General features: G+C 34.7%; 1 protein-coding gene across 3 annotated transcripts; it reads right to left on the bottom strand.

The window, feature by feature from the left end:
• Nucleotides 1-4,439: 4,439 nt before the first annotated feature.
• On the bottom strand, nucleotides 4,440-10,650 carry LOC121121427 (patched domain-containing protein 3). 3 transcript variants are annotated; one of them, XM_040716352.2, is made up of 6 exons: nucleotides 10,032-10,650; nucleotides 9,077-9,454; nucleotides 8,339-8,691; nucleotides 7,385-8,270; nucleotides 5,537-6,558; nucleotides 4,440-5,456 (listed from the first exon to the last, which is right to left on the bottom strand). In XM_040716352.2, the coding sequence occupies exons 1-6, from the start codon at nucleotides 10,425-10,427 to the stop codon at nucleotides 5,084-5,086; spliced, it is 3,408 nt and encodes a 1,135-aa protein (XP_040572286.1). In that variant the 5' UTR covers nucleotides 10,428-10,650; the 3' UTR covers nucleotides 4,440-5,083. The 3 variants fall into 3 exon arrangements, with proteins under 3 accessions (XP_040572286.1, XP_040572287.1, XP_040572288.1); XM_040716353.2 differs by having other exon boundaries at nucleotides 4,440-5,453; XM_040716354.2 differs by lacking the exon at nucleotides 10,032-10,650 and adding an exon at nucleotides 9,515-9,747 and having other exon boundaries at nucleotides 4,866-5,456.
• Between the last annotated feature and the right edge of the window lie 233 nt (nucleotides 10,651-10,883).

The following is a 10,883-nucleotide window of genomic DNA, read 5'->3' as shown; positions in this document are numbered from 1 at the left end:
TAAGTTTTACTTTCCGTTTTTTATGCGCAGAATCACACATAAAGGGTCGTTCATGTAAATCCGGACCACCTTTAACTGCATCCTGATCAATGAAGGAAGGAAGTAGAGGTTTGGATTATTATTTACAAATTTTAATAATACAAAAGAAAAAAATCATGAATTTGTCCACCATCTTCGACAATCATACTCCTGATACGATGCCTAAAGAATTTGTAGGCTTTGACTGGGTCCATGGGAGAGACATTGTCCTAGTACTGGATGATGGATGCCTTCAAAGAGTCCATTTTTTTGTGTGAATCGGCAGAGACCTTCCTCCCTAACTCTCGCTAAAAGAAGGTCATATACGATTTCAGAGTACCTGTGGGGGACATTAGCTCTCTCTGTGGCCAACCATCTTTTGTTGTGGATGTTTTGGGATCTGTCGACAGTCCATTGTTTTTCCTCCGAATAAAATAAGATTCGATTACCAAGGGACTTCAAATCGTTCTACAATTTTATTGGGTGGGCAGCCCGGATGGCCTTCATTTTGTCTGCAAGGATTTGTCTTTTGTAGAAGTGGTGTGACTTCATCCTCAAGTCAATGTTTATGGAACTGGAGACTGTTGTACGACTTACTCTGTGCTTTTTGGAAAGAACATTAATCGGAGTACCAGGAGATGATTTCAAAGAACGTTTTAAGGCTACGAGGAAAATGTGAGTGCGTTTTTTATCCCTGACGGACTTGTGGGATTTTCTCTTATATGTCCTCTCCTCCTTCCAAGGGTTGTAGACGTCATAGACTATGTTCCTTAGATACTCGAGCATCTTTTCTGATGTAAAAGTTGCGCGACTAACTTAAAGCTAATGCTCAACTTCTCCCCTTAAAATTGAAATAACCGAGTTAAATTCTTTCCTTATTGTTCAGGATGTAGTTCAAGCTGGTCCAGATTTACTTGAATTCCCTTGTATTACTAAGTTACTCCATACTTAGATGTTCTCTCCTGAAGAATGAAATCATAATGATAACAGCTTTAGAAAAAAAAAAAAAAAAAAAAAAAAAAAAATTGTTCTGTTCCCCAACAACAAAATAATCGCACGCTAATAGATGCTTTCTATTAGAACCCTAAATAAATGTACTTCATTTTCTTTTTTCAATTTATTCTCTAGAGTGCTCCTTGGATGAGCTTTAGCTACCCACTCACGTTTCTAAACCTAATCTAAATTCGCATTCATTATTTTTTATGTGTACTACCTTTTTTTATCTTTTTGTTAGGATGCTTTGTTAACAATGAGGTCTACCCAGACAATCAAACAAACAAAAAAAAATTATGCAAACTTTGCTTTATTTCATATCTTTGGTTTAAATAAACTTATTTTATAACTTCTTCCAATGGTTATTCTAAGGATATACCCTCTGTCCATAAATTTTCTAATAAATTGATGAATTCAGTAGCCTATGTTGAAGATTGACGTAGAAAAAAAAATTAAAAATAAACAACAACATACACAGGTAAAAATCAAAATATTTATACTTTTAATAAAGAAGTTGGATTTCTAAAAAAATAAATAAATTATTACTTAATTCATCATATTTATTAATTTCTAAATATTAAAACGCACACTGATTAGAGCAAGTGTTCTCTTTTAGGTATAATTATATTTTAACTGTACTATAAGACAGTAAACTTAAGCCAGTGAGCGAGTATATGCAAGGATGAATAAAATGTTATTTTAGGTGTAAATTTGCAATTTTCAGACGTTTTGTACCATTCCAATTTCGAAGTTATGGGATAATCATTGTTATTTTCTGGTTATGTAAGTTTTATCTACTCAAACTTAAGGTAGATTTTGGACACTTCCCAATATCTAGTATCGTTTGTCGCTGAGTCTGTAGGTCCATTTTTGGTAGAGTATTGGATAAAGAGGGAAGGTAGAACTATGAAATTATATTCCACAAAATCCACGAATAACGATACAAGCATTAGGGAAGAGTCCATAGGCAATGAGGCATAGTTCTTCTTCGGCCCTTGGTTCTTAAAAAATCGACCTTTATATTTAAGAAGAAAGAAGTACACCTTTATTTTTAAAAACCTTAGATGTTGGAAAACCTTTCAAAGTATGTTACTTTTAATTAAGTTAAATTATACATTTCAGCTGTTTTCCTACCTTTTATATTTCCATCAAATTACTACAGTAAAAAAAGGTAAAAATGTTCAATTTTGACTCGATAAATGTCCATTTTTCCATTTTTAAAGCCTCATTATTATAGTAAAAATTACACAAGGGACCTGAAATTTTGCTTATAACATTTGTATGGCTTTCAGCAGCAAAGAACATAGTGTACATACTAATGTTGAGACTCGATCCAAGACCATTTTTTTTTTCAGTTCAGTCCCAACCCCAAAGTTAGACTGTAGACCAAAATTTAATCGTTTTTAAATCCTGGATTGATTTTTTACTGTCTCAATAAATTGACCGATTTTCTCTCCTACCGGCCTGATGTATGGGTTATAGAAATAGGGGTTATGTATAGCAACATTTAATTTCAGTCGACGTTATGTTAGGCCGATCATCTCAATTTTGAAACACAACTAACGCCATCAACAATTCCTCTATAGATTTGATTTAGTCCTTAGAATATATCTATACAACTAGAAGAGCAATGTGGGTAGTTCCGATGAATTGGTACCCTCCTTTTGGAGTGCGTTAAACAGCTGAAATTCAGGTCAACAACTGATTATAAAGTATTAATAAAAATATCCACCAAAATATCTAATTTTGTGTATAGAATCTATTCTTTTTTTCTGTTGCTCGCTTCTTTCGTTAAGCTGACGGGTTTTCTTTGGTCCAGACCGAATTTTATATGAGATACTATTTTTTTTTAGATCAGTGCGGACCGACATCCTTTAAAGACAGAATGAGTTCCATATACTAAAAATCATAATGGTGTCAGAGCGGTCTATTACAGTGGTCCCCAAGATTCTTCTAACTGTAGACCGGTCAACGCTTACAGTTTTACAGCAGAACAAGTTGGGGGAGGGGTGTGTGGCTTAAAAACAATTATAATAAATATGAATCCATTGTGTTACTTAACTTAATTACGACATTGCTGCAACTCAACAATGTTATTATTTTAGCATTTGGAAATAATTACCTTACTGGCACATTGCTCCAACAATATAACGCTGGTATAACATCAAAAACTGGCTGTAACACTAAATCAATTTGAGCCATGTACTTGTTACTTTTGCAAATAGATGATACCATCTGGAGGGTTGTTTCTTACTCATTTTGTTAGCTGAGTTAAATCTTGGCGTGCAAGGGAGGTGAGTAGTGTCATTTTAAAGTAAAATACCACCCAACTTATACTGGTACTAAAATAGAAGGGGGACGTACTCTTCTATCTAATGTTTGTAGGTGAAGAAGAAAATATTAAGTATGAATGCAAATAACAAAAGAGTACGGAGAACATATAGTAGGCATTGTAGCTTGTTGCCCGTGAAATTCAATTAGTCAATTTAAAAAAATGAACCTAAAAATAATTAACAGCTACCTCCCACAATTAATTATATTATGTAATTTGCAATAAGTAAGTCGACTTATCAAATTTCGCGGCAAGGTACATTTGGTATGCTCGATTTTTTTTATGTTAGTACACTCACCAAGAACATATATTTACTGTTTCAGCTATAGAGTATGTTTAGTCTGTTTGTGAGACGCAAAACAGTTCTAAGTATTTTTCGTGTTCGGCGATCTTTGCTATTGACAAACACGGATCAAAGAATTTGAATAATATTTTGTGTAAAATTAAATTAAGTGCACCAAAACACTTGAAATGTTGCTAGTGGCATACGGTGAAACTATTCAGAGTAAGAAAAAATAAGCTAAAAAGTGGGATAACATCTTACAGCATGGTTGGGAAGATGCCAATCACGAGCCTCTCTCTGGACACCCACGCACGTCAAAAACAGATGAAAACTTTGAAATAGTGAAGAAAAATGCTTTTGAAAACTGTCGAATCAGAGATAATTTGCTGAGGATATTGATATATCGGTTGGCTAATATTTTCAAACGTTTTGGGCATGAAACGAGTGTCAGCGAAGTTTGCTCCGAAACTGCTTAATTTTGACCAACAGAATGATCGCATTTTTTTAGTCAGACACCATATTCACCGTATTTGTCCCTTGTGACCTTTTCTTGTTCCCAAAACTTAAGAAAATTATTTTCGTTCATTTTTTGAAAATCTCTCCACTTCCTCGATTCAAACGAATGCCAAACAGAAAGGAATTGACCGATCTGGCTGAAAGTTGGCGTGTGTTCTTCCAAGAGATGCTACTAACTACAAATAACCTCTATACGCACAAGTAGTGCCATCTCTTGGACTTAAAAATGACTTTTCAAACGATCCTCGTGTTAAAATAAAGTATATTTGTTTGTTGTATGTGTAATAATTTTAGAAATTGATATAAATTTATATTTATTTATGATTTTTTTCTCTAACATGTAGTAGTTATTGCAGAATATATATACTTTATATTACTATATCTTGCTAATGATCCATGCTAAACAAAGATACTGTGTCAAGGTTAAATATGCAAAATATTATTTAAAAAATTTCAAAAGAAAAGTGAAGGAGCTGGTTATTCATTAAATTCTATTCAGTGCGCCAAATTTTCTCCTTTCACAGAACAATAAAAGGTTATTATTACTGTTAGTGGTACATCAGGCTAAAAAACACTTTCAAATCAAATTTGAACGTCATTTGTTCCTTTAGTCCCTCTTCTTTTATCCAAAGACATTGCGTCATCATTTGATTTACATAGATACGTACGCACATACTGTCGTGTTACACAAAATATATGAAAATGAATCGACACATTTTCAAATTGAAAAATATGTATTTGTACATACATATGACAAGACGATCATTTCAAAGGAATAGCTAATTGCTTAAATGGAATAGTAAAGAACATTCTTTTGCTTGGAAGTTAAATGTGTTGGGTAGTAATAAATTAAGAATCACTAGAGTCTCACAGAAGGATGATAATAATAAGAAAGTTTTATGCGTTTTGGTAGAAAGAATTTGAAATCCTTTCACTTAATGTTATCTTGGACCCGAGCGCAGTGATTCATCTGATGAATATCCCGTTTCATTATTGAACATTTCATATGGAAAACTATGATATTTTCGAAGTGGAGCATGTCCTCCGGGATGGAACTCTGAAGGTTGTGGTTTATTGTCTCCATCCTTTTCAGATCCTCTTCCTTTTTCTGAGGGTGCTATTGTTAATAAGTCAGGTCGATGACTTTTGGACCTGCATATACGTTTATGGTGGCTATTTCTACTTCCTATGTTAAGTGAGGGACGGTGTTGATGATGCCGGTGGTGGAGGTAATGAGTAGAATTAGATTTACTTGATCGCCGTCCTGAAGAAGGGGGAATAACTGGTACTAGGGATGCCATATTGCCATTACTGCTAGAAACATATGAATTGGATTTAATGATACCAATGCGGAAATAAATAGATATACGAAGTATATATTTTTTTCTTATTACCTTCTAATCTGAGTAATGACGGCTAATTGATGATTCCTCTCTTCGGCTTCAACTACAGGATCCAGAGTTGAAGGGAAAGTAAAGTTTGATACATCTGAGAGAGTGGCACTTTTATTGTGATAAGCGTATTTAAAAGTTGGAATTACAGTTGAAGTGGCCATTGTTGCAGCTTTGATTTTATTTTTCTTATTTTCTTCGTCCTCTGTTGGGGATGTGGATGAAGCTGGACTGGATGTAATGGATCTGTGATCTCTAGTAGGAGTAGAATTAAGGGAATTGTCAGAAGAAGCATAGCCTAGGTTGACAGTATAGCAGGATGGAGGTTCTTTTCTCATTTTACATGAAATCGTTGTGGAAGGTGTCGAGACCTCTGATGCTACTACAATGGATTTTCGTGAACGACAGGAGCCAGGTCCAAATAAAGACAATAAAACAGGTAAAATGATGAGGCCATGCAGACCCCCCAAAACAATCACGAGGAACACCATTTTAAAAAATGTAACAAAAAGATATGATGGAGCAAATGCAAGGCCAAGAACACCAAGAATAGTGGATGTTGCTCCTTGTATTATAGGTAGTCCAAGTCCATAGAGTGAGGATCGTATCCTTTCATCAGGAGAGGATGACTCTGTGTCAGTTATATAGTGATAGCAAATGTGAGCCGAAAAATCCACACTAAATCCAATGCACATAATTAGATTAATGAGAGCCACACCATCTAGACGGACTCCCCACCATGTCATGTAGCCAATCACACCCAACTCGATGGAGATGATACTAAACGCCACCCAAAATGAGCATACCAGACTGGGAATGAGAAAAAAGCTGATAATCATCATGACAAGAGATGTGACGAGGATACATTGAACAGTCTGTGGTGCAATTGCAAGGTACTGGTCAATGTATATAAAATAGGGATGGAATACGGATATTGATATGTCAGGTGTGGAGAACTGATTGCAGATATCTCGAAGTTCGGCGACCATACTTTGTTCCATATAAGAATTTAATATATTTCGACCCTAGAAAAAATAAAATGATATATATAAATCATTTTACGTTGAATATAAGGTATGTTATAGGATTATAAGATTACATAAATCTAAACGAAAAAGCTATAAATGTGAAAACGTATTTTCAACCAAGGATAAAGTTTCATTATACAAAAAGAGGGATGTTTTCATAACCAAAAATTGGTATAGAAGAGTTACGCATCTTTTGTTGTGTAACCTTCACATAGGGGAAATAATTAATCGATAAATAACAATTTTCTTCAAATAAATAATGACATTTAAACATCCTTGAGCTTTTAGACTTTTAACTATAGACATACGAGTACAAAGCTGAAATAAATTGGGGGACAAGGATGGAAAAAAAACTCTTATATGTAAATGAAATCAGGGAAAGATTAATAATTATTAAATGTTTATATTGTTACATCAGCTTACAATTATTTGACTAATGGAATTTAGTGAAAAAGACGCCTACATAACTAGCTTTTCAAGGATTTCATGGATTTTAATCTTTATGTATATGCAAAAAAAAAAAAATCTTTAAACTCTGAAGAGTGAGAGGTAACCCACGCAAAAAGTAAAAAAAAACAAAACACAGCAGATATGAATTACCGTTAGGGTCTCAAGTTAAAAGAACAACACGGAAGGATTAATCATAATCGGAAATAAAAAGTGTATAAAGCATACACAAAGCCGAAAACGTGTTTTCCTTTGGTTCATACCTCCTGTGTCCCTATGGGGATATATCAAGAGTATGTATGACATTTCACAATACGCATATTATACGTATCACAACATAAGCAGAATCTTCACGTAAATACAATCAGCGTCTTACCTGTATCAGAAATCTCGAAGCAATTATACCATTTTTATTATGATTATATGCTACATCAAGTCTTAAGGGATTGGAAGGGTCGGAAAGATATACATTCGACAACGTATCCACAAATTCCATTTCCGTGCTCACTGGAAGAATGATGTCCTCGTAGTTTTCATTTCTTTTGATATAATCAAGAAAGTCTCTCAGCCATGACTGTGTGGCTGCCTTCTCAATGAAGGTTGAATTTTCTAATGCGTTGAGGACTCTTTCAATTCGTGCTTGTGTTTTAGAATCTGAATAGAGAAGGTCCCTTTCATTTGAGGCTGAGGTAATAATGACACTGATTGTGTAAGAGTATTCACGAAAATAGCTATCATCCATACTATAGTATTTGACACTATAAGAATCATAGTTTGCCATATTTTGCTTCTCCAGCCCTTCCTCAATATTCGTAACACCCCAACACGCAACAACAATATAAGCTCCAAAAAGTAATAAAACGAGGGATTTGAACCATGTGCGACTTAAAAGCCGACCCATATTATCCCGAAAAAATACCATTCCAGCATGATCCTTGTTATCGTCCGGATTATGTGGATCCTTAGGATTCGTACCACCCGTCATGAAGGTTCGAGTGAGCCATGACTTATTTACTGCAAGTGACTTAGGAATCACTTTGATACAAAACATACCGTGGAGATTATTTTTTTCAGCTCTACCCGACACAGCCAAAATTGCTCCGAAGAGAGTTAGATGCCAAAAGTATATAAATGCAACAGAAATCCCCGTATATAAACAAAATATTCGCACGCATGGGAAAGGGGTCACGACGCCTGCCATAAAACTGAAGAAATCAGTTAATGACGTAACAGTGATAGAAACAGCAGCTTCACTGTAGCATCTAAAATTAAATTATGGACGTATATTAATACAAAATAAATAAATGAGTTCATTTATTTTATTTTTTACCTTCCCATCCTCTCAGGAATTGACAAGTTGCTTGAAGAGCGTCTCCATGAAGATAGAATGACAAATGTATCGTCAACACCAATGCCCAGAAGGAGAAACGGTGCAGCAAAGTTGAGAGAAATGAATTCAACTCCAACATAACATGCAAATCCAAATCCAGCTATTGTCGCAATAGTTGCTGAAAAAAGACCGGCGAAACCAACAAGGGGTTTGCTCTTTGTGGCATCACTCATGAGGCATGACACAAGAGAAAAGACCACCATAATAACTACATTGATGCAAAGAGTTGACGTAACAGAGTTTTTACTTGCTTCCATTTCCCATGCAGGTGTATTTGAGACAAACATGCCGATCTATGTAGGTAAATAAAAAGGGAGCAATGAGCTTATGCAATATTTATTATATATTTAGTGATACAAATTTCGAAAAGTTTTCAATTCTAATTGGCATTGAAGAGGTAGTTCAATAGGATATCTTTAAACTTATTTTCTTTAAATATATACATAGTATGTACATTGCATATACGATATTATATATATATATATAATAAAAAAACCTTCATGGTCTGTGAGTTCTTCTTCTTGAAGGGGTTGCTCAACACACATAGCGTACGACCAAGGTGACAAAATAAATCATATTTTTATTACGAAAATACCAAATATCATTAAATCCTCAATAACAAAATAATACATCAATACTTTAAAAGTCTTGTTCTTAAATATTTACGTAAATGATTACCTCTAAATCCGGCGCAAAGTATGGCCCTATCTCACGTAGAGCATCCAAAAACTTTTTCTCCCATCGAAGCCCCAAATTATCTCTCCATTCCTCAGAAACATCCAGAAAATAGGATAACGCCACTGCTTTAACTCCAATGATAGTATTGATGTCAGTAAGGGATACCCCTCCAAAGAATATAGGTAGAGCATATGTTTCAAAAGTGTTCGGATCGAAGTATATGGGATATGTCAAGTTAATTGCTCCCGTTTCTACGGAACCCATAATCGACGAAAGACGTAGGATTTCATTGTCATAACAATACGAATTCCAATGGGCACAGAGATCCGTGTAAGTATAGGTTGAGTGTTCATACTCCAGAGATATATTATAGACAAGCTATTGGAGAAGGAAAAGAATAAGTATTTCCTATGCGGGAATGGGACTTTTTGAACTAACTGTTTTATAAGAGTTTCTTATAATACATAGAATAGTTGGAAGATTGTTATTTTGGGTTGCATTGATCTCATTCTTAGTATGTTTAGTTTGATTTAAAGTAGCATGAATGACATCTGCAATGGCTCCCTATGAGTAGCCTACAGTCCCTAACCGGAACCTTTCTTACATCTCAGACACATTCATGAATAAAAATCAGACATAAAAAACTTCATTTGACCAAGCAACGAGGAAAACTAAGTAAGGAAAGAAGTAAGCAAAGCCGAGGTACACACAGAAGAAACATATGTAGGTATTAGATTACTTATTTTCACTTTTATTTAACTACCTTTAAGGCAGATTCAAACGTCTTCTGATAACCCAAAAGAAAGGGAAAGAAAAAGAAGGAAAAGTTTTAAGTAACGATAATAATAAATAAAACATGGTTTATGCACTGGCGCCAAAAAAATGCTGTTGTTTAAAAAAGCAACCATTTCTAACTGTCTACTATTATATACAAGAGCAATTTAGATGGACTCACCTGATCTAAATAAAGCAGCTGATTCCACAAATTTGAATCAAGCATAGAACCCCCATCCTTGGCAGCCACAATGATCCGACCAAATTTCCCGGGTCGACTAATGCGAGAGGCTTTAAAGTCCGAGAAATTCGTGGGGAAATATGTTTCTAAAATGGATCTCTCCTGTTTCGCTGAGCCCGTACTCGGAGAAAATAAGTATTCTGGGTCATAGTTATAGTTGACACGTTGAAATCCAGAGGCGCAAAGGGCTGTGAGTAATACCGGAACAATTACGAAATAACCTGGGTGTGTTCCAACTAAAAATCCTAATTTGTAAAATATCCTTTTCAAAAATTTGTCCACAGATCTATTACATCCGTCGATACGACCGAGTCCATTGCTGCTGCTGTTACACATTCTGATCACTCAAGGCGAATATGACAATTAATCCTTCTGTTAATATATTTTGTAGAGTTTAATCGACTTCATTTCGTCATCGTCATAGTCACTAGGGATTTAACTTTTCACTTTTCTCTTTTATTTTTATTTTTCTTCTTATTATTTTTTTCTATACTCTCTCTATTTATAATGAATATTTCTTCGACACGGTGAGATAATGAATCATGGACAAACTTCAACTGAAAAGGTAGAAAATTTTTTGAAAGAAGATTTTCGAAATAAAAAAAAATAAAAAAAGGTATTTGATGGGCGTGCGGGAACATGCGTGCAGAAGGAATTATGAAGGAAAGATCCTTCCTTCCTTACTTCTCTGGTAGGCTCTTTTAAGTTATATTATTATTAATCTCTTAGTGTAGGTTCCATCCACTTTGTTCAAAAGAACCAGGTCCAAATGTGTCCAGAAGATTTCTAACT

The sequence above is a fragment of the Lepeophtheirus salmonis genome, chromosome 7, assembly GCF_016086655.4.
Source record: "Lepeophtheirus salmonis chromosome 7, UVic_Lsal_1.4, whole genome shotgun sequence".
In the NCBI taxonomy this organism is placed as follows: domain Eukaryota; kingdom Metazoa; phylum Arthropoda; class Copepoda; order Siphonostomatoida; family Caligidae; genus Lepeophtheirus; species Lepeophtheirus salmonis.
Note: the sequence above shows the minus strand (reverse complement) of the source record. Positions and strands in the feature narration are given on the sequence as shown.